The sequence below is a fragment of the Metarhizium acridum genome (assembly GCF_019434415.1).
Source record: "Metarhizium acridum strain ARSEF 324 chromosome Unknown scaffold_13, whole genome shotgun sequence".
Lineage (NCBI taxonomy): Eukaryota > Fungi > Ascomycota > Sordariomycetes > Hypocreales > Clavicipitaceae > Metarhizium > Metarhizium acridum.
In genome coordinates this window covers 2,498,904-2,521,060 of record NW_027094016.1, presented here as the reverse complement: position 1 = coordinate 2,521,060, position 22,157 = coordinate 2,498,904, and the positions used below count along the sequence as shown (strand labels likewise).

The 22,157-nt window shown below is 41.2% G+C and overlaps 5 protein-coding genes across 5 annotated transcripts; 2 read left to right on the top strand and 3 right to left on the bottom strand.

Moving 5' to 3' along the window:
* Window positions 1–8,977: 8,977 nt before the first annotated feature.
* On the top strand, window positions 8,978–9,632 carry J3458_003397 (uncharacterized protein; the record flags this gene model as incomplete). The annotated part of the gene is made up of 2 exons (XM_007813391.1): window positions 8,978–8,981; window positions 9,055–9,632. The coding sequence occupies 2 exons, from the start codon at window positions 8,978–8,980 to the stop codon at window positions 9,630–9,632; spliced, it is 582 nt and encodes a 193-aa protein (XP_007811582.1).
* Window positions 9,633–9,977: 345 nt separating this feature from the next.
* Window positions 9,978–12,874, bottom strand: J3458_003396 (uncharacterized protein; the record flags this gene model as incomplete). The annotated part of the gene is made up of 6 exons (XM_066117728.1): window positions 9,978–10,919; window positions 10,983–11,423; window positions 11,494–11,914; window positions 11,989–12,134; window positions 12,217–12,389; window positions 12,445–12,874. The coding sequence occupies 6 exons, from the start codon at window positions 12,872–12,874 to the stop codon at window positions 9,978–9,980; spliced, it is 2,553 nt and encodes an 850-aa protein (XP_065977519.1).
* A 149-nt stretch (window positions 12,875–13,023) lies between these two features.
* Window positions 13,024–13,927, bottom strand: J3458_003395 (uncharacterized protein; the record flags this gene model as incomplete). Its single annotated transcript, XM_066117727.1, has 2 exons — window positions 13,024–13,791; window positions 13,847–13,927. The coding sequence occupies 2 exons, from the start codon at window positions 13,925–13,927 to the stop codon at window positions 13,024–13,026; spliced, it is 849 nt and encodes a 282-aa protein (XP_065977518.1).
* Window positions 13,928–14,461: 534 nt separating this feature from the next.
* On the top strand, window positions 14,462–15,248 carry J3458_003394 (uncharacterized protein; the record flags this gene model as incomplete). The annotated part of the gene is made up of 2 exons (XM_066117726.1): window positions 14,462–14,674; window positions 14,738–15,248. 2 exons carry the CDS (start codon window positions 14,462–14,464, stop codon window positions 15,077–15,079), a joined length of 555 nt encoding a protein of 184 aa, XP_065977517.1. The 3' UTR covers window positions 15,080–15,248.
* Window positions 15,249–18,490: 3,242 nt separating this feature from the next.
* Window positions 18,491–21,662, bottom strand: ATP1 (Alpha subunit of the F1 sector of mitochondrial F1F0 ATP synthase). Its single transcript, XM_066117725.1, has 8 exons — window positions 21,299–21,662; window positions 20,944–21,101; window positions 20,713–20,769; window positions 20,503–20,623; window positions 20,001–20,441; window positions 19,912–19,936; window positions 19,127–19,647; window positions 18,491–19,065 (listed from the first exon to the last, which is right to left on the bottom strand). The coding sequence occupies exons 1-8, from the start codon at window positions 21,368–21,370 to the stop codon at window positions 18,802–18,804; spliced, it is 1,659 nt and encodes a 552-aa protein (XP_065977516.1). The 5' UTR covers window positions 21,371–21,662; the 3' UTR covers window positions 18,491–18,801.
* Between the last annotated feature and the right edge of the window lie 495 nt (window positions 21,663–22,157).

Below are 22,157 nucleotides of genomic sequence, written 5' to 3'. Positions count from 1 at the left end.
AATAAACTAGGCTTTAATTTAAGCCTAAGATCTTTATAAGATATTAATTTCTTAGCTGGTTGTTTTAAATTAATTATTACTTAATTATTTAAAAAATTAGAACTAAAAGAAGAATCTTCTTCTATTTCTATATTTGGAATAAGCTTATTTTTAGGGTCTTTTATATATAATTCATATGTTCTAAGATATAATTAGTTATAAAATATTAAAAAAAAAGTTATTTTTATACTTACTCTTAATATTCTATTTTTAAATCATTTAATAATAAATGTAAAGTAATTAAATTTATATTAAATCGGGTTTTAACCGTTTTAATATTAAATCTAGGGTCTAATATAGCAGTAAATAAATAAGGCTTCTAAAAACTATAATTACTATTAATATTTTTTAGAAAATAGTAATTTAGTTTCTTTAAACCTGTATTTAAAGCTAAAATAAAAGCTCTAGTTAATAGATTATAAGCGTTTTTCTATAAATAAGTTAGAATAGTTATTATAATTTATTTTAATATAAAAAGCTTAATATAAAAAGTTTAAAAATATAAAAACTTACGTTTTTAAGCTAACTTTCTTAATCTTTTAATATATTTTTAAGAAGAAAGTATATTTTAAAGATATAAAAAGATACTAAGCTTATAGTATTATAAGCTTAGCTTTATAATTTCTTTATAGGCTTATTCAAAACCTCTAAAATGCTTAATAAAGTCTCTAAATTAAGCTATTCTTACGTTATTAAATTAATATCTTTAAAAGCTGCTATATTTATAACGTTTTATAATAATATAATAGCTTTTTTAAGTATAATAGTCGTATTTATTATTCTAAAAGTTAAATTCTATCTTATTACGTTTACTAAGTTAAGTAAAAATAATTAATAATAATTATTAATAGTTTTAAATAGATTTTTAAGGTCTTAATAAAAGAAATAAAATCTATTAAATATATTATATAAGTTATAACTTACCTAATAGTATTTTTATAATATTATTATTTTTAGCTATAAAGCCCTTAAATTTAGCTTCTTTTAAAGCTTTAATCTATTAAGAATAAAGTTATTAGTTATTTTTAAGAAGAATCGCTATTTTTTTAACTTTTCTAATAATTCCTATATAATAATTAGCTTAAAATATATATAAATATAATAAAAAAAAACTTAAAATACCTAGAAGTAAATTAGAAAATTGTTTTTGTTTTTTAGAAGATAATTAGTTAAATTCTTTAGTTAAAAAGTATAAGAGCTCGCTATTTTATATTTTTTAATATTTTTAGATGTTATTAATTCGATAATAAACGTAAATATAATATCTTTAATAATAATATTTAAAATATAAGCTATACAATAAATATTAAAAGGTTTTAGGTTTTTTTCCATATAAAAGTTTAAAAAAGAGGTAAGAAAAGTGTTATTATTAGAGCTATTATCTCTAGTAAAACTATAATGTAAAATAAGTTAATAAAATATCATAAAATATCATAAAATATTATAAAATAACCTTATAATTAACTTACCTTAATATTTTTTCTGGTTTTATATTATATTCTAATAATAATTAATTAAAATAAAGATTAATAGAACTTCTAGTGTAAGTATTAGGTAAATATTTAAATCCTAAATATAATTAATTTAAAAAGTTAAATAATAATATAATACATAATAAAAATAATAAACTAACTAATTAAATAGTATTCTAAATTAAATTTAAAGTTTAGCTAATTAGCTTTAACTTTTAAATAAGATTTAGAATTAATAGAAGTCTAAATATTAAGTTAAATAAATATATAACCTAATTTATTAACTTAATTTTAAATTATATTAATTATATTCTTCTTTATTTTTAAATATAAAATATCTATATAAGAAAGTATATTTTAATAGTGAAAAAAGCTCGTATCTTAACTAAAATAAGTTAATATTATTAAATATATATTATATTATTAAATATATAATATAATATTATTAAATATATAATATAATATCATAAACTTACTTATTATAATAGCTTATTAGCTTTTTAAAGCTTTTACTAGTAATAGTAGTAAAAGATAGGTTATTTTAAAGCATAAACTTAATAGCTAGTATAAGAGTAGTATCCTTAGAAAATTCACTAATAATAGTATTATTTCTAGGTCTTTTATTACCTCTTTTACTATTAGATATACTAGATTAAGCTGATATTTCGGATAATAAAGGTAATTTCGTAATAATAGGCACTATATATTAATAAATTAGTAATTAATATCTTTAAAATATTATAATATTATATTAATATATTAAAAGAATAGTTTAAAGATAATAACTTACACGTTAATTTAGAATTTTCTTCGTTTTTTAAGGTTATAATAAAAGGATGTTTTTTTTTATAGTGTGTAATACTATTAAAAGACTAAAAACGCTTTACTTTACTATAAAAAGTAAATAAATAGTCTAATTAAGTGTAAAAACAATGAATTAGTCTTTCTTTATTAAAATTAATCTCTAATAATCGAAAATTAAAGAGATTATATTAAAAGATATATGATTTTAAACTAAATTAATAGCTCTTATTATTTCTAGGGTTATTTTAATATTGATTTAGCGTTAAAAGACTCGTAGTAGAGTTATTATTCGTAGATAAATTGGGTTTAAAATTAAAGGGATTTTCAGCCATTTTTAATGATAAATAAGATAGGGTTTTAAGGTAAAAAAAGTAGTTATTATATACCTTAAAAGTAGGGTTCTTTAGTAAAAAAAAAAAGTTTTATTAAAAGTAACTTAAGTAAGATATTAATTAAGTTATAGGTGTTTAAGTGTTAGTATAAAAAAAGAGAATTCTAAACTTTAAAGAGGGATAACACAGTTAATATATAGAGTTTAAATATAATGAGAAATATTATGAAAACCTTAAATTTCAGGCATTTTTTTAATGCCTAACTTACCTCTAAAACGTGTATATTCGTATAGAAATCGGTGAAAAATTTACAAGATAAAATACAACTATTATAAAATAATAGAATATACCGGTGTAATTATAATATATAAAGGGCTTTCTATTATATTACGTTAAGGCGTTTTTTCACCTAAAATATATATATGTATATTATAAGAAGTATTTACATTTTTAAACTTTAAGTTAATATAACTTTAGGAATATTAAACGTATAAAGATACACCTAATATGTAAAGATAAAGCTTTTTAAGAGCTATTAATTAGTTCTATTTTTATCTATTTTAGTCTATTATTAGTAGAGATATTCTAGTTTATAGAATGTAGCGTTTTTCTTAAAGTAAGGTAACTTAAATACTCTACTTTCTTTACACTATTAAATACCGCATATAATATCTCTATAATTATTAATTAAAAATAAATAAAAATATTATTTTTAAATAGCTAAGATTATAAGCTTTTAAATAATATTAATTTTATAATAAAATTCGTTTTTTTTATAAAGTTATAATAGATTAAATATATAGTATAATAAAAGTCATAGAATTTATTTTTAATGTATATATATATATATATATTATAATATATATAAGTATATGTAAATATTTTATAATTATAAAATATATAAATAAGTATAAAAAAAGCTAAAGAATTTTATAATATATAATTTATATATAATTTATATTATATTAATAAAAATATTTAAAATATAAAGTATAATAAATAATTTAAATTAATAATAAATAAAGGAAAAATAAATAAAATATATATTATTAAGAATATATTATTATATAATTATCTTATATTATATATATATTTTTATTTATTATTTAATAGTATTTTTAAAATAATTAATATATACTATATATTTTTTTTAGTTTTTTATATATAATATAAGTAAAAAAAATTATTTAAAAAATATTTACTTAATTTACATAATATAATGTCTTTATAAAGCTTAAAAAAAACCTTATTTTTTTATTTATTTTATATAAAAAGTTATATAATATTTTATATTTATTTTATTTTTAAAGTAAAATATTTCATTAATACGTAGACTTTGAAGTATAATTTTATATTATTATAATGAGAAAAAAATCTATTATTATTATATATTTTTTAAAATTTATTATTATATATTCTAATAATACATTTATAGGTATTTCATTTATATATTATATTATATTATATTATAATACAATACAATATAATATAGTATAGTAAAAAATACAAAAAATACAATACATTTAGAGGTCTAAATATACTAGATAAGCCTAATAATATAAGCTGTTTTTTATTAAATAAGTATAGTATTAATACAGGTATTTATTTTATATTTATTACTTAAATTAAGCTAATTATAATATAAATAAAGAATTACTTACTTCACACGTAAATTAACTTAAAGAGAATAAGTTATATATATAATAAATAAAAAGCTTTAATATTTTAAGTTAAATATTATATAGCTTCTCTTCTTTATTAATTATATATAGTAAAGTATTATTACCTTTTAAAGATACCTTAAAGCTCTTTAACTTAATAATTAAAGCTAAGTATTAAGAAATTAATTAAAGTATAAATCTTAAAGTATAAGATAAGAATAATACTTCTTTTAATATATTTAATATATTAACTATTATTACGCGCTTAAAAGATTAAATTAAAGCTTAATTATTAAGTTTAAGTTTAGCTTTAATAAGTTTTACGTTAAAAAAACCTTACTTAATTAATTTAATATTAGCTTAAAATACTTATATATAAAAGAGATAATATATAAAGTATTTAATATTTATTATATTACGTATATAAGTTAAAAGAAATATTTAATTAATTAAAAGAGATTTATTATAATAAAGAGAAATATAATAAAATAATTATTATAATTAATTATTATATAACTTAATAAATATACTCTTAAAGTAATTACGTTTACCTTAAAGGTAATAAGTAATTTAAGTATTCTTAAATTAAATAATAATACGCTTAATATAAATAATATAAAGATTAATATCTTAAAATAAAAAGATAAGGTAAAACTTAATAAATATACTTAAATATACTCTTAAATTAATTATATTTATCTTAAAAGATTAAAGTAATAAGTAAGTTAAATATTCTTATATTAAATAATAATATACTTAACGTAAATAATATAAGAATTAATATATTTAAATAAAAAGATAAGATATAACTTAATAGACTTTTATAAAGTATTAATTAATAATAATAAAGGTTTTAAGTTATACTTATATAAGTATTATATAAAGTAAGGTATAATACTTTAATACTTAATTAATAATAATAATTATTATAATTTAATATAAAGAAAGTAAGTTATATAGGTTTTATTTAAGTACCTAAAAACACCTAATATTTTTAATAAATAATTATAAGTACTTTATTTTCCCCTACTAATCCATTTAAGTCTTTTTTTTCTACCTATACCTACCCAAAGCCCACGGGTAAGCAGAGCATTAACTGTAGTGTAGTTTTGTAGTTTTATAGTTTTTATAGTTTCAAATATAAAAAATTATATTAAATCTAATAAAATACTTATAGAATTATAAGTTTTACGAATAACTAGTATAAATTCTACATTATAAGCTTATATTAAAAAAAGTGGGTCCTTATATAGCATTATAAGCTTAAAACTTCAAAAACTACAAAATGTAGTTTTTATAGTATAGTGTAGTATAGTGTGTTTTTAGAAAATTACATAATCTAGTTTTTAAGCTTATAATAAGCTAGATGGACCCACTTTTTTATGTGAGCTAATTGGTTATAATATTAGCTAATTTATATATTTATTATTATAATTCAGGTATTTTATTAGATTTATTATTAATTATTTAAGCTTTTTTAAAAATTGAAAATGTAGTTTTCTTGTCAATGCTCTGCGGGTAAGCAACCCACACGGGTACCCGTGGACCTTTTACACCCTACAGTAAACCATACTCCACTCAGAAATGAAGCTCGGGGTACTATCTGATAGACTCCGCTCGTCTTTTCAGCCATCCCGGCTCTTGTCCATATCTGGAAACGCAGCCAATAATAGTGTATAGCCTGGCGCTGGCTTTGCAGTACTAGTTTGAGGCTCACTTTCTGTTGCCAATCAAGCCAGCTATTCGCTTCCCACCTTTTCCCTGTCTGGTGCAATAGCTCCGGCGCCTCGCTTTGGGGCTCTCTAGCGTTGTCACGTCGGCTAGTTTAGCGGTGTGACAAACATGTCTTTTGAGTAGCTCGGTGCTTCGTTATCGCACCTACTGCTACTTGCTACTGAAGACTGCCCCTGAGCATGTGGCCAAGAACTGCCAATGCAATACAGGTTCATCATTGCGAAAGCTCACGAACTCTAGTGCGCCACGCTATCTGTGGCCGCAATACGACCGCAGGATGGGGGTTCAAAGCCAATGGATGATCCAGCCTTGGACCTGCGACCTCTCCAAACAACACATCCACAACCATTCTGTAAGAGAGCTGGATTAGACTTTCAGGTCTCCTGCTAACTTACATGGTCATCGAGTGAATGACTGACTGTTCGAAGAGCTGTCACACTGAACACAATGCTAGAATCCAGTTCACAACATGTCGCCCCTCACCTGCTGGATGCATTTCCCTTTAGCCGACGAGGAGGTGATGAAACCTGATCAGAGAACTAGTGGTCGTGACTGGTTTGCGTTTCAGGCTTCATCATGGCATGTATTTTCCTTGGCCCGGTCTGACATCAGCGTAAACAAGACACGCATGGGCAAAAGTTTGTCAGCATGCGTTGTAAATCTTGTTCCTTTGCAATGGAGAAGATGAAAATCCCCCAGACGCCCCCGTTGGAGATTTATATTTGGCATCAAAAGGGGGCTTAAGGCTGGTGGGATTCAGTGTCGTCATCCTATTCCGTTCCAAAGAGCCTGAGCTTGTGGCACCCGTCATCTGTTGCAGCACTGAAACATAGCATCCTTCATCTATATTGTACATACCTACTCCGTGGGCCCCTGCCTGTAACCATGTCAGCGTGTGCTTTTTCATGCTAATGCTAGTAAGACAGACGCCGGCATGACTAAACACTGTAAATCGGCAGCTCCGCTGTTTCAAAAGCCGATATGCTATTACTTTATCGAGCGCAGCCGACATGCAGGCTCGGAGGAGACATAATGTTCGCCTGTCGCCTGGGCATACACTCGATGCCACCCGTATATTTACTGTATAGCGCGCGGTAACTGTCCAGTCTGGTCAGATACCCCTTTCCCCATGCCTCCCCGCTCCTAGGACGCTGACTTACATGTATCTAGTTGGAAATGTACTCAGCAGGCAAGGGCAAATCGAAGCAGAGCTTGCGCAATTCAAATCTCTCGGCTCTGTAGCCACAATAGTAAGCGCGTATAAGGACCGAACATCACGGTGCGTCGACATTCGCAGGTTCTATCATCATTCATTCACTCGCCTATGCCCTGCGCGTCAAAATGCTGGTCGGCTCACTACCAACATCAAACAGCGGATGGCCAACTACTGGAAAACACGGACAAATGCAAGCCTCCCATGGAACGTCTCAGTAATGATACAAACAGGCTACCGGCACAGCGGCCCTTTGACTCGGCAACCATACGTTGACAACAGTTGTCAACGTCTGTTTTTGGAAAACTTGCAAAACTTGAAACCTTTCGGGAAATAGTGGAGATGCATCTTGTCGTTCCCGTGGTTCTCTGTGGTCTGTGGTCTGCGGTCTGCGGTCTGCAACGGCCAACGGCACGGATGATGCCAGTACCCGGCTGCTGGGTCTGATGTGCCTTAAACGGTCGTGGCACAACCCCCTACCTGCTTGTGCAACAAGGATACTCCGGGGAAGGCCAAACACAGGGATGGATTCGTGGAGTACTCTGTGACTAAATGGTGCCAAGCGTCCATCCAAATCAGACTCGGAAAAGTACCATCTCCTTGGGTTTTATCGGAATAGGTTTGCTAGGTAGGTAAGTATGTTGCTAGCGCTGACAACTTACGACTCAGGGGGACTTATGCCCTGAAAGTGCCCAGTTGCAAGAACTTTCATCGACACATTCAGACTCTGCATACCCCAGCGCGTATCAGGAGTGCTCGACGACAAGGCGAAACACCTCATGCTCCCTGCTCATAGTGCTTCATGCGATAATGCCTCATCAACGACAGTGACGCCCCACAGCCAACGGTAATGGACCTGATGTCAACTTTGGGCGCCAACAGCATGGACGACCTGAGATTCAGGTGATTGCACCCAAGATGTTGGGGTTCCCTTGGGCGCCCAGTGGTCACTCGAGTCAATCTCAATAAACCCGAGGTCGTCTGTTTCCGGCAGATAGATGCTGCTGGAAGCATGGTTGTTGCTGGGGCTGGGCTCGATCGGATCGGGCTGCATAATAATGAACAAATAGCCTTCCATCCCCTCACCAAGGAACCCAATCAATCGCCTCATTAAACAAAAGGAGAATTATACTCGCGATATCCCAGGCAGTCAGGCACCAGGGTCTGTGTGGCCATGGCGAGTCGACTCATATTCTAGAAGCCATGCGCCTACCATGAGTGGCTGGCTGATCTACGCAATATCTCCACCGAGCCATGCGCGGAATCCTGATATTTCCCTCTTTTGCCTTTTTTGCTGGGCCACAGCCGGGACCAACTATTACGTCGTGCCCAACGTCATAGGACCATTGGGCTCCCAGCCACGCATTTTTGGGCGCCAGGCTCCGATGCCGTCAAGTGCTTCAGCACTCTTCAGCACCCCTCAGCGCTGCGTTGCGTAGTGTTGCGTGGTCATGGTTGTAAGTGCCTGTACGTACGTACGGAAGTAGTAGTTACATATAGATAGAAACGTGGTCCTTGCCCACATGATGCATCTTGGTTGCTGCGCCCATTCGTCCTGCCCTCGCGTCTTCTGCATCTTGTGCATATATTACTCGTGCTGGTCCCTCTTGACAGGAGGCTTTTCCATCTGATCTGCCACTGCATTGCGAAGCTCTACTTGAGCCCCCCGTCCTAAGCCTCTTCGACCTCAAACATCGCCGGGCCTCATCCGCCGCGATCGAAATGGGTATGCCGCAACCATATCCCCATCCGCCACGCCCTCGTGGCCATCGCCGCCACCAAAGCTAACCGTCTCCCAGGTCGCGACCGCGGCACCAAGAAGCGTCTGTACCTCTCCCGACCCGAGCCAGACATCCTCACCTCTCGCCGCCGCGTCACGCGAATCATCCCACCTACCCCTCCGCCGTGCGAAGAGCCCATTCCCGCGCCCGTCGTTGAGGAGCCTGCTGAGCCTGAGCCATGCCCGCCCGAGCCCTGCCCATCTCCACCCGCTCTTCCTGAGCCTGAGCCGCAAATTGAAGTCATAGCCGTTGACGTCGAACCGTCTGTGAAATCGTCAAAGTCCAGTCGCAGCCGCTCCAGGAGCCACAGCCACAGCCGCGAGAAGGAGGTGTACGTTGAGCGAGATCGCTTCGTCCCCGTGCCTGTGCCCGTTCCTGTGGAGCCCAGGTACGAAACGTACCGCTACGTGGAGGCGCCGAGGAGATACGTCGAGCCTCCCAGGGAGAGGAAGATGATTGAGGACAATAAGGAAAGAGTGACGCATGTCCACGTGCATACGGAGGATAGGGAGACGAGTCGTGAGAGGAGGGCCTATCGCGACAGGGATCGCCATGACAGAGAGTACTATGACTCGAGGGATTATTATCGGCGGTAAAAGGTCTATGGGAGGCGACGGCTGGGTTAATGATTATGAAATCTAATGCTGTCTACAGTGTGTAGGAATTTGGATGAAGGCTGGAATTTTGGATTCACTGGGGCGAGAGGGTCTGGATTTAACTTTGACATGATGAACAAGTTTTTGATCTCGTTTAGATGCATGTACAGTTTGTGGCAGAATATCTTTGTCTAGCAAGAAGTATACCCTCATATTCTATGGTATATTGTAGCATATAGCACGATAGCCAGGTACCTGATCTGGTCAAATACTTTTAGACCCCCACTGTGCAATTGCAACATGGATGTCTTGCCTCCCGGCAAGCTGTGAGAACGAGAAGGACCTTTAATATCGAATAACCGACTGCGGACGTCTTTTCGGGCGTCGCACGACGGGCACGCTCTGCTCGGCCATGTATGCAATCGGGCGCGGCAAACGGTCATCCGCCATTCGTGCCTCGGTATAGTCCACCTCCGGCTTGGTTGGAGGTCGATCGACAACAAATGCCGCGGCATCCGTCCTCTGAGGCGCCACGCCAGGCACATGTCTGGTGTTTGATACGCGGCCCGTCCGCCTGCCAGACAGCCACCCGAGGACATTGCCCAGCTCGCCCATCCACCACAGGCCAATGACAATGATGAGCAGCGTGACCGGGACGGCAACGGCCCAGTACAGCCACTGGCCTGAATCCATGTCGCGGATATCGCTGGTGTTCATGCCAAAGATGCTCGAGATGGCACTGAGCGGGAGGAACACGACGGTGACGATTGTGAATGCGTAGATGGCGTTTTCCTGTCGATCCTTTGTCCAGTCCAGGCCGTACACCACGGCACGCTCCAGGTCGTCTGCGTAGTCGGTGTGGCGGCGGAGGTCGAACTCGCGCTGTTCAACAAGCCGAATGCATTCGTTGAGGAATAAAGCGCGGAACCCGAGCTCATCTGTAGCCGACAGTTTTGAAGCGGCTTCGAGGTCCGCTGCATCTTCGTCGTCCAACCTCATGTACTCGGCGTCACGCCGTCTCACCAGAGGGTCGTACGGCAGCGGACCAGGGTAATAAGGCGGTGCGTCCTCGTACATGTCCCTGGCTCGTCTGCGGCGCCAAGCTGCGTCGTCGGCTGCGTCTGTGAGATACCTGCCGCCGTCTTTGGTGGAGAGGTTTGACTTCATGCTGGCCAGAATATATCTTTGCTTCGCCACTGTCCTTTTGATGACTGTCATTTCTTGTTGGACCAAATCGATCCGGTGCTGATAAGATCGGTCGGACGGCTGGCTGGTGATCTCGGCATCCTACCAAAAATAGAAAAGGTCAGCACGGATCCAATCTCTGCAAAGAGTCCAGGCTGCCCTTACCAGCAACGTCAGGTACTGCGCGTAGGTATCCATGATGTCTTCTGATTTACCCACTTGGTCATGCAACAAGTTTAGTGAAAATAGCGAAAGGACTTCCAAGGGTAGCACGGCAGAATCGTCGAGGATGTTTCGGCTCGAAATGCTTTGAACAATACGGTTCATGCCGTCCATCATCAGCACTTTAGCCTTGGACACGTGCCCAAGCCATGCATTTCCTCTATCAGAAGCACTGATCAAGCCCGACACAATGTGAAGCCAGGCCGTGATGAACTGCCGGGGGAGGTCGATGGTGGCCCTTTCCTTCTCATCAGCATAAGACATTAGATTCTGGAAGTTTTCAACATTTTGAGACATGTCTCTCAAGGTTGTCCTAATGTCTGTCGTAATATTTTGGCTTGCAGACACGGATGAGACTGTGAATTCGCCCTCCAGCTGAGGTATCTGATTTAGGTAGTTGTCATTAGCAACATGATTGCGGCTAGTTTAGCTTACCGTGGCCCGAGATTCATACCTTGAGAAGAGACTTGAGAGCCCCCCAATACTTGTGTGTCGTTGGCCCATCAAACGTCGAAGGGAAGAACAGCTTGTGAATATCATCCGCAGCATTGAAAATATCGATTCTCTCCTCATGCATGAGTCTTATATTGTCATTTGCTGTTTCTTCCACCTGGGACGATTGTTTCGTCAGTAAATCATGCACACTTTCCCTTGTCGCATCTCCGCAGTTTTTGTACGCTCGCTGATCTGCGTACGATGTTTGGCCTGTCAAAAACCTCTCGGCCAAACCCAATTGTTCATTTAAGACTTCTACTGGCTGGAGAGTGAGTACGTGTAGATATTCATGTGGTTTCTTGCATGGTTTTGAGTGCTCGTCTCCTGCATCACCAGGTACTAGGGGCTTCAAAACGGTTCGCGGAGGAGAAGGCGGTGATCTACGTCATATTAGTCAAGATTCAGAGATTATTAGTATTAGAGGTTGTTAAAGTCATCGCGGTGAAATTCTCACACTATCTCCATCTTCAACACGACACCTCCCTGAGGGCGAGCTGCGAGTCGTAAAACTTTGGACCAGTTTACCGCCGTCACTGCTTGGTTGTTATACGTAAACTCCAAGTTTCTTGGCCAAAAGGCGTGGAAGTTGGATAAGAACATCTACCCCAGCTTAGTGACCAAAAAAGGAAAAGAAAAGAAAAGAAAAACAGAGAGAAATAGGACGTCTCTCGACAGCACTCACAAACCAAGTAGAACATGCCACAGCTGGAAAAGACCAAGTAACAGCGTTTCCGTACTTGACAAGAATCCTTCCAGGCGTAGAGCCAGCAGTCTCTGGGGACGGCTGAGACTTGACGTCGACCAACTCTCCACGAAGGTCGAGCTCGGACATGGTACCGCAAGTTACGAGGAGCGCTGTCCACTGGTCAGCCACAGGGCAGACTTGTATCACTCAGGGGGTATTTCATACAGTTGTCTAAAACTATACACCAGAGCTGCGCAATGTGAAAGCAGTCATTCGTTTTGGTGGAGGCCACTTGACAAACAGCTTGTAGCATGTCCCTCTGTTCCGTTGTGCGAGAGTACTGTGCCTGCAGTAGCGTCTGCGAGGGAAACACAGACGTAGTTGAGCCCGCAAGCAAGCCCGAGTACTTTTGCAGAGAGAAGTACGGGAGGCAGATCCATCTCGCAGAGCCGGTTGGCTTCTCCTGTCCTGAAAGCTGCTTCGTGAAGGACTTTAGAGGGACTTCAAGATAGCGAGGTTCCATATGCCCAACCCTTGCCCCTTTGGGGTTTTGTCGTGTCTTAATACAGTTCTTTTTCACATCTGCTCTGAGCTTTGCCATGGCACTTCTTTCGAGCTCTGGGAAATGAATTTGACGCGATATTTCGGCCTGCATGACTGTCAGACAGAAAGTGCATTACGCATGGAGAGCATCCACGTTTCAACTACCCAAAAATCGTCAAAGTTCATGACTTCTTGGTGGATATGGCTGCCATGCTGTCAGTAACAGTTCTGGACCTCTTTGCTAGGCTCGTTAGTTGCTACTCACAGCCACTTAAACAGTGATCTTTTCTTCCCTTTTGTGTCGAACAGCTCGGTCAGTTTGGCTGCATGGACGCCTCCAGGTTCCGCGCTGCCGAGGTAGTGTGAAGAATAAATCCTCTTGGCATTTGATACTATAGAAATATCGCGATCCTCTCTATGTGCAGAGTCAGAGTCCACGGCTGGGGATTCCAGATCCGACAGTTCGTCGTCCTTGGAAGCCGACTTGGGGAACAAGAAATTGAATTCGCCATAGGCGGCCAAATCTCCGCCCATGGGGCTCGGTGGACGAAAGCCTCTATCAGCCTGTCCCTCGTCAACAATGTAGACTTGTGCATCTCCAGACTTGTAGGCGTGGACCGTGGGGCCATCATTGGCATCATAGTGCTGCACCCTCGATGGAGAATGACTTCGATTAGAAGCCTGGTCCGTATCTCTCCTAGTATTTCGTGGCCACGAATAGACGTCGTCTCCTTCTCTGCTGTCCATCCGTGGGGGAGACTGCGAGTATCTCGCCATTCCTGGTGGCGGTGGAACCTCAGCTGTCTCGGCATCACGATGCCTCAGCCGCCTCCCTGAGGGAGCAGGAGGACCAAAAACTGTCTGCTGCGAAAGCTCTCCATGGTGTGACGGCATGCGGCGCTCGAGATGTGTCCATGGCGGCAAGTTAGATGCGGGCACTCTTTCTGGGACATATTCATTACCAGAGTATTGGCCACGACGTCTTGACGCCGTTGGAGCACTGTATAGATATCTCCGAGGAAGATCAGGCTGTAGGTAAGAAATATCAGCCAATTGTCAGCCGCAAACCAAGGGCAAAACACACGGCATAGGTTTCTCGGTCGTCTTGGTAGAAGCGAACCCGTGGCCGACGCGAGCTGCCTTCAGCAGAAGCGTAATAGGCCATTAGAGCAGTGCACAGGAACAACAATTCCTGGAGTAGGTATCAAACTAAGAAGACAGGCCAAATCATGCAGGTACGAAGCGAAAATATCTATCTTGTTCCTGGGGACCGAAAAAAAAGTTATGTATGTATGAGCTAATCTGACCATGCATCGTCAGGGGTCTGGCCTGCAGCTGCATGGGGCCCGGCCTACCCTACATGGGTCGAAATGATTGAGAGGATGGAACCGCGCTTCAGGCAAAGCTTCATCAATTTGCCGTAAAAGACAAATCACACCCGCTGTCAAGACTATCTCTACGAGGCTGACAATCATTGCAGTCTAGGCTTACAGACTCATTAGCTGACTTCCAGTTGCGCGCAGCAAAGCGCTATGCCTACAGTTTCACACTTTTTAGCCAACTTGTGGTTAGCACGGATGAATGGATAGAGGTTTTGAGGGTTTGAGGGTTTAGGAATTCTTAAGTTGGCAATTCGAAGGTGATTTGTGTCCCTTTGTATTGCCTTAGGACCACCTCCCTAAGAGGAGAAGTCCATACGATGTCGGTGGTTCGAGAGCGGTCAGATATTCCTGTCCCCGAAGTGTATGCTTACGAGGCCAACTGCGATAACGTTATTGGTATCCCATTCATACTCATGGAGTTTTTACCTGGAAATACAATCATAGATTCATTTAGCGGCTATGATGTTCACAAGGGGAAGTTGCCTACGACGTTTATACCGGAATTTCATGCTATATTAGCAGACATTCAGGTGTGACATGACGCACCATCATTTCTTCGTGGAGCTATAGCCATCTGACCCTTTGGAATATAGGTACAAATGTCAGGTATACGCTTTCCCCGGATTGGAGGCATTGCTAAGGCTCCCGACGGGACGTATTGCGTAGGACCGCTCCCTGGAATCGGCGGCCCCTTCGACTTACCAGCGCAGTTTTTGGGAGCCTGGGCTGACCACATCAAGTTTCCGCTTTCTGAAAAGACCATCCGGGAACGAACACCCCCGGACTTGGTTGATGAGATACTGGAGTCAATCAGATCATTCCCGTCCAGACTCAAGCAGCTTGCAAAGGAATATAGCTTCCGGACAGACCACTCTACCAAGAAAGCGAGACGGTTCGTAAGCAGTTGGCGGAGCGCGAGGATTATGTCAAGCTAGTTAAAGCGGCAGAGGTATCATTTGTCTGAAATGCTTGGAAACTCTACTGCCCAGTATTTTGCGCATGCTATGTGGCTGTATCATATCGATGGGAGGATTGGGTTTTACAACAATGTCATCAATTCTTTGCAGACTACATAGAAACAGCCCCGTTCTCCTCCAATAGAAGCTTTGGCCCTCACAGGGAGGGCATTCAGGAGTCTTGGTCTCATCAAGATGCTGCGCTCGTGCCGCCCCATGAAGGCTATATTGGGCGCGGGCTGAATCACGTCTGCGGCAGTGTCCTTGGCATGATTTACGGCTGGGCAAGGAACGGCGAAAGTGCTCGGCTACCTACCTAGGTAGGTAGGTAGTTTAGGTACCTAGCTATCGCGTTATGTGCTATACTATTTTTTTTCTTTCAAGTTGATTTACAAAAATTGGAAAGGGCTAAACGTAGGTCATTTAGTGACACTGTATTTTGGCCGTACCTAGGCCAGGAACCGTAACTAACCACGTAATTCACTATAAACGTATCATGATACATTATAACATGCTAAAATATATTAAAATATAATATATTTATTTACTTATATACACTAGTTTAACCTTTACTATTAATATTTTTATATAGTAAAAAATATAATATAATATATTTATTAAAGCTTTGGAGATACGTCGTATAGCAGTTTACTCTCCAAGATTCGCGGTTTAATCTCCTAGGCTAACAGGCCAAATTAGATCTGTCCTGTTTAACATTCATTGCCAAGCGCCCGCTAATATTAATTATCTGGTAGAAGCCTAAACTTGTGGTCCCTGCGAATTGCATTTGTCAAGTTAACCAGTCTCTCCACAACTTCGTATCGCGGCGTGTCCAAGTACGCAAGTGTCACACGGTTACACGAGGGCTATGAATCTATGATCACGCGACCTGGGGCAACGGCGCTCACCGACTTCTTGTATCTACAGAGACCTTTCGTCCCTCAAGGACTTGGAAAACCAAGGACCTTTAATACCGAAGACTGTTATTAGATGAATAGAGCTATTGCTCCAAGCCCTCACAGAGCCCTTGTCACAGTAAGAGATTCATCGGGGATGGTCTTCAGCTTCTCGTATAACTTTCGCACAAATCACTCCAGATAAGCCTTCGCAAGTGTCCCAACTACACTTGGTCGCTCTATGCCCTGGAGATGGGCAATCCATTACATATTATGTGCCGAATGATATTTAGTCTCGGATTAAAGCTTTGATAAACCACACCACCGAACAGCTTCCCTCTATGAAGATATTATTTACTGGTCTATTGAGTAGACTGCAATAGAAACCGGCCAACTCTTACCTATTTGGGCGAACTCCGTCGTTGGTATTATTGTCGTACATCTACCCACCAAGTTATCAAGTCGGTAATGAGTGTAAGAAGGTAGAAGGCCGCGGATAGTAACCGTGCTAGCCCATCGCTAGTAGAGGAAGCGATGCGAGCAATTAACGCGAAGCTCCTGCGTCGTAAATTAGCGATGAGAGAGGAACGTACGTGCTTTGCGCCTTTGAGTAAATTTGCCTCCTTTAGGTTCGTGGGTGTTTTGGATAATTTCCCGGCAAGCACTTTTGCTGTCGCTGACGCGTAGTGTTTTGTACACGATACTTGGGCCGCCGAGTCCCAGTTAACTTCCGCGGACATAATTTTTGGTGCTGAGCCGGCGGTTCTTAATCTTCTTGATAAATCCAAGCAACGCGCCGATAAAGCCCAATAAAAGCTCGCTGAGGAATAAGCCCGGCGTAAGGACGAGTCCGACGATCAGATAGCGGACTTGATTGGGAACTGATAATAGTTGGCCTTACAAAAACACTCGTGAACACCTTTGATCTGGTCGGTTACGAATACTAAGAGTGGGTGAAGGTGACCCCAGATCCATGAAAATCTATTTCATACTTTTAAGACTTGGAATATATGAGGCCGTGCTAATTTTTGAAGTGTTTTGGCGACGATGATAACGACGACAGTAATAATAAGGAATCTATACTTGGATAATTCCTTGACAATATCATCTAGTTGGATCTCTGAGCCCTCCTGATCCGCGGCGATAGCCTGTTTTCGTTTAGGGTGTTTAGAGATCTAGACAGATGATATCACCTGTCTTGTATCGCCATATTGATCTGATATAATAAAAATCTCTGTCGATTTCGACGATGCAGCCAATAGCCGTTAAACTCAAGATTTAAACCTGGTGTAAGGTGCGTAACGTTTTGCAATCTCGCATTACGACGGTCTTCCGGTGTTTTGGGCCAACGTACTGTCTTTGTCACATTGAACTGAAATGTCTTGTCGCCTGCTTAGGACAGCAGCGTAATTCCTACGATCCCGCCGGGCAGCTTGCTGAGAGTGGGAGTTGAAGCTTCGTGGATGGAAGAGTGAACAGGTTAATAGTGAAATGAACTCGAATAACTCTCGACTATTACGTCATTTATATGCATGATTATGACCAAAAGGTAAGAAGAATGCGAAAGGTAAGAAGAGCGAGAAAGGTAGGAAGGGAGGATTTGCGTTGAAGAACCATCGTCGTTATCCACTAGGTATCTGCACTTGGATATAAACGTTGTATAAGGGGGTGTAATGTTTTGTCCCGTACTTTGCGTTGAAGGTCAGAAGCAGAAGCAGGCTGGATTTGAGGTATGTAGTCCCAAAATGTGATGCGCTTGACGGAACCAGGTCTTGTATTAATTCGTGCATCTCGGGCCATTTGTAGAAGCCCGTTGAGCCGCCAGTGAAAATGACGGCCATGCAGGGGTCGAGGTCGGCGGTGATTTCCCACTTCTTGGAGACGGCATCTTGGCTTTGGGGGAGGAGTAGGATGAGAACGAATGTGTGATTGTTGGTACCCTCGCCAGCAGTCTTCGATGCCAGAGCAAGATCCTTCCTTCTCGAGTCCGTGGATTGATTGTCAAGCCACAGCCTTGTGGTGCTAGCGGACCAGTGGCAGCACTTGACGGTCAAGGCTTGTCAGTGCTCTTTAGCCCTGTTATTCCATTCGCCGAATGTGATTCTCGGTTGGTCTGCCATGTCGGCACATTCCACCATGGCGACCAGTTCTAGGAAACTTTCTCCTATCGAGCTCGTGGCTCTCTTCATGTGTGGGAATGTCTTCAGGCGCCATCAGCAACGGTGCCATTTTGAAATATGCGTGTTCCAAGGCATCAACGGTCTCCCCGCCGTGCTGTCTATGATGTCATTGTCATGTATAAATCTGATTTTCGTGATGTATAAGGGGAGTGGAAGCAAGTTCAATATCGCGGGCGTGTTGCTAAGCGCAATTCTTGGCATTGAATGTTGAGTTTGACTCTTTTGGAGCTATTGAATTCGAATTTCCCGAGTAGTTGAGTTCGGGGCTCACACAATAATTCTACCAGACTACCCCAATCCGCATCTCCGACCCCCAGTCAGCCATCCCAGGTCTTCCTTCACCGGCACAAATGAATCCTGCAAAGCTGGGACTTTTTTTTCTCAATGGAAACGTCATGGAATTAAGAACAAACGAAATCGAGGCGTTCATTGAGTAATGGGCTCTATTTTTACATGTGGTTACGATTGGCAAATCCCCCCGGCGTCACCCATCGCTCCATCAAATACACCCCCCTCCTTGATCCCTCCACTCTAGAGAATATCAACTACAAAATTTGGTATAGACGGCACCATGATCCCCAACAACCCTCTTTCTATGTCGCTCAAAGAGATTGTTGATAAATACTTAGCCGAGGAAACTCTTGATGAAAGACTGAGTGACATCCTTGAGCTTAGCCTCAAGCTCCTTGCTGATGGCACCCTCCTTCTCAATTGTGTTGAGGAGCTCAGCCTCGTTGGCCTTGAGGTGGGCAAGGTAGTCAGATTCCCACTGGAGAATCTTGGAGACAGGGACGTTATCGAGGTAACCGTTGACACCAGCGAAGATCAGTGGAACCATCTCGTTGACAGCCATGGGCGAGTACTGCTTCTGCTTCAAGAGCTCGGTCAACTGTACAAATTTAGTTAGCCATCTGTAGACAGGTCACTGTAGGAATATAGCCAAGACGTACGCGTTCACCACGGGCCAGAGTCTGCTTCGTGGCAGCATCCAGATCGGAACCAAACTGGGCGAAAGCAGCAACCTCACGGTACTGGGCCAAGAAAAGCTTGAGAGAACCAGCGACCTGCTTCATAGCCTTGAGCTGGGCGGAGGAGCCGACACGAGAGACGGAAAGACCGACGTTGATGGCGGGACGGATACCCTTGTAGAACAGCTCAGATTCCAAGAAGATCTGACCGTCGGTGATGGAAATAACGTTGGTGGGAATGTAGGCAGACACGTCACCACCCTGGGTCTCGATGATGGGAAGGGCAGTCATGGAACCGCCACCGTGGTCCTTGTTGAGCTTGGCAGCACGCTCGAGCAGACGAGAGTGCAGGTAGAAAACGTCACCGGGGTAGGCCTCACGACCAGGAGGACGGCGAAGCAGCAGAGACATCTGGCGATATGCTACAGCCTGCTTGGACAAATCGTCGTAGATAACCAGTGCATGGCGGCCTGAATCACGAAACCACTCGGCAATACTCGCTCCTTGCAAAACAGAATTGTTAGTATGGCGTCCAGACAGAGAGAAATGTAAATATCTCCAAAAAATAAGCAACACAGTAGTAGACGGGACGGACGCCCACCAGACGAGAAGGAGCGCTGACTAAGCAAAGGGAAGGTACGTATACTGGACAGGGCGTCGGGTGGGGAAAAGGCATGAAACTCGGGGGGGAAAGCGCCCACTGGGCGAACCACATCGTGAAATTATGGGGGAAGAAGGTAGACTCAAGAAAAGTTGAGAAAACGAACCGGTAAAAGGAGCGAGGTATTGGAGCTATTTGTAGATACTAGTATCAGCATTGGCGATTCACATTGACAAGCTTAGCCTGGCTACTCACAGGTGCGGCTTCAGAAGCGGTGGCGGCAACGATAATGCTGTACTTCATGGCGTCGTTCTCCTCGAGTGTCTTGACGAGCTGAGCAACAGTGGATCGCTTCTGACCAACGGCAACGTAGACACAGTACAGCTTCTTGGATTCGTCACTGCCGCTATTCCATCGCTTCTGGTTGAGAATGGTGTCGAGACCGACGGCAGTCTTGCCGGTCTGACGGTCACCAATGATCAACTCACGCTGACCACGGCCAATGGGAACCATGGCATCGACGGACTTGAAGCCAGTCTGGACAGGTTCATTGACAGACTTGCGGGGCAAAATGCCGGGAGCCTTGAGCTGCGCACGGCGACGCTCCTTGGTGTTAAGAGGACCCTTGCCGTCAATGGGGTTACCAAGAGCATCAACAACACGACCCAGCAGCTCAGGGCCCACGGGGACATCAACCTAAACAACGCATGTTAATACATATAGATGTCGAAGATTGACACGTCGCCTGCAAACTTACAATGGCACCTGTACGCTTGACAGCTTCGCCCTCCTTGACGAGACGATCGGAACCGAACAGCACAACACCGACCTGACCGGCCTCAAGGTTCATGCACATGCCCTTGACACCAGAGGCGAACCTGGGAGGCAAGGGACGTTAGAAGTAATACAGATATAGAAGTCATGACCCAGAGGCAGGCCAAACTAGGGACAAGAGGGATGAACGTACTCAACCAGCTCCTCGGCCTGGACATTGGCAAGACCATGGACACGAGCAATACCGTCACTAAATGTTGTCTGTCAGCAACCGCGTACATATTTGATGCGCCAATTCCTCGGCCCTCATAGAGAACGCCCCCATGGAGGATGCTCTCGTGGAAAATGTTCTTATTTCAAGCAATGTTGTGGTGTATCCGATGGCCCGGAGTTGGCCGTTTTGATGCTGTAGAGCTCCACATACCCGACGGAAAGGACACGGCCAGTCTCAGCGAGGCCAGACTCCTCCTGGACGCCACGGATGCGCTGCTCGAGGATCGAGGAGACCTCAGTTGGTGAAGCCTTGTCGGCGTAGGATCGAGCCTGCAGACCGGTGACGACGACGGGTGCGGCATTTCGCACCTAGAATAACAAGTTAGCCGAAAGCCCAGCAAACTGCTCAAATCGAGCCAGCACCACCGCCAGCGCCTCGAAGACCTCAAAATCCGTGCAACGTTTGCCCGCCTTCCCAATTGAGCTCCTCGTAGGGCCTTCTCGATGGATGCGGACGGTTTTCGATGGCATTGGCGGTCGGGTTGGGTCTGAGGAGAAGGACTCACCGCGGCGACTCTGCCGGCAGCAGAGACGGCGCCCACGGCACGCGTGGATTGTCGGAGAGCGTTCCGGAACATATTAAAGGGGGTATGTGAGGATGCAGATGAAAGAGGAGCAATTGCAGCAACGTGCAATTGGGAGAGGGGAGATTGGAGGTTGCGATGCTGCCTTTTGCAGGAGAGCAAATGGAGATTTTCGGGAGGACAAGTGATGAGAGCAGAGTCTGTGAGGGAGCGGGTGGAGCACAGTTGGCCCGGTCACCCAATTAAAGGCTGGTGCGCGGTTTTGCCTGCAAATTCCGAGGTTGCCTTAACAATTTCCCCCTTCCGGGTTCGAGCCTCAGGTATCAGCCACCAGCGGTGCCTGGATACTTACTTAGAAGTAGGCTACTAGGATTACAGTGGGAGGCAAGAAGTCTGGTATTTAAGCAGATCAGGTACGTAGTACTTACCTAAGTACTGGGTAGCTATCGCGCTTTATACTTTATTATTTTAGAATATATTAGTGTATACGCCTTAATAGGCAAATATATTTATCCACAAGCTGTACATAGCTGGGCTGAGAGCGCCATGGTATCGAGAATAAGGGGAGGTGCAGGTTCTTCCTTAACAGCCACTTCAGTTGTCCCAGCCCGTCATAATACCAGCACCAGTTGACCAGACATCAACTCATATACATGCGTAAGCTTGACCGATAACATTGACTGTAATTATAACTTATAGCAGAATATATTTGCTCACCGAGAAGTATACACAAATATACGATAATATATGATAATATAGCGCGTGATATTCAGGTACTTGATTTAATTAAATACTTTTTGCCTCCCACTGCACATCGGTAATCCAAGATGGCAAGTCTTAT

Bases quoted from the DNA above. Each gene is read 5' to 3' on its own strand.
- ATP1 (XM_066117725.1), bottom strand. From the start codon at position 21,370: ATGTTCCGGAACGCTCTCCGACAATCCACGCGTGCCGTGGGCGCCGTC. The intron at 20,770-20,943 runs GTATGTGGAGCT...GACAACATTTAG, and splicing joins GGCCGTGTCCTTTCCGTCGG to TGACGGTATTGCTCGTGTCC. The intron at 20,624-20,712 runs GTACGTTCATCC...CTTGCCTCCCAG, and splicing joins CAGGCCGAGGAGCTGGTTGA to GTTCGCCTCTGGTGTCAAGG.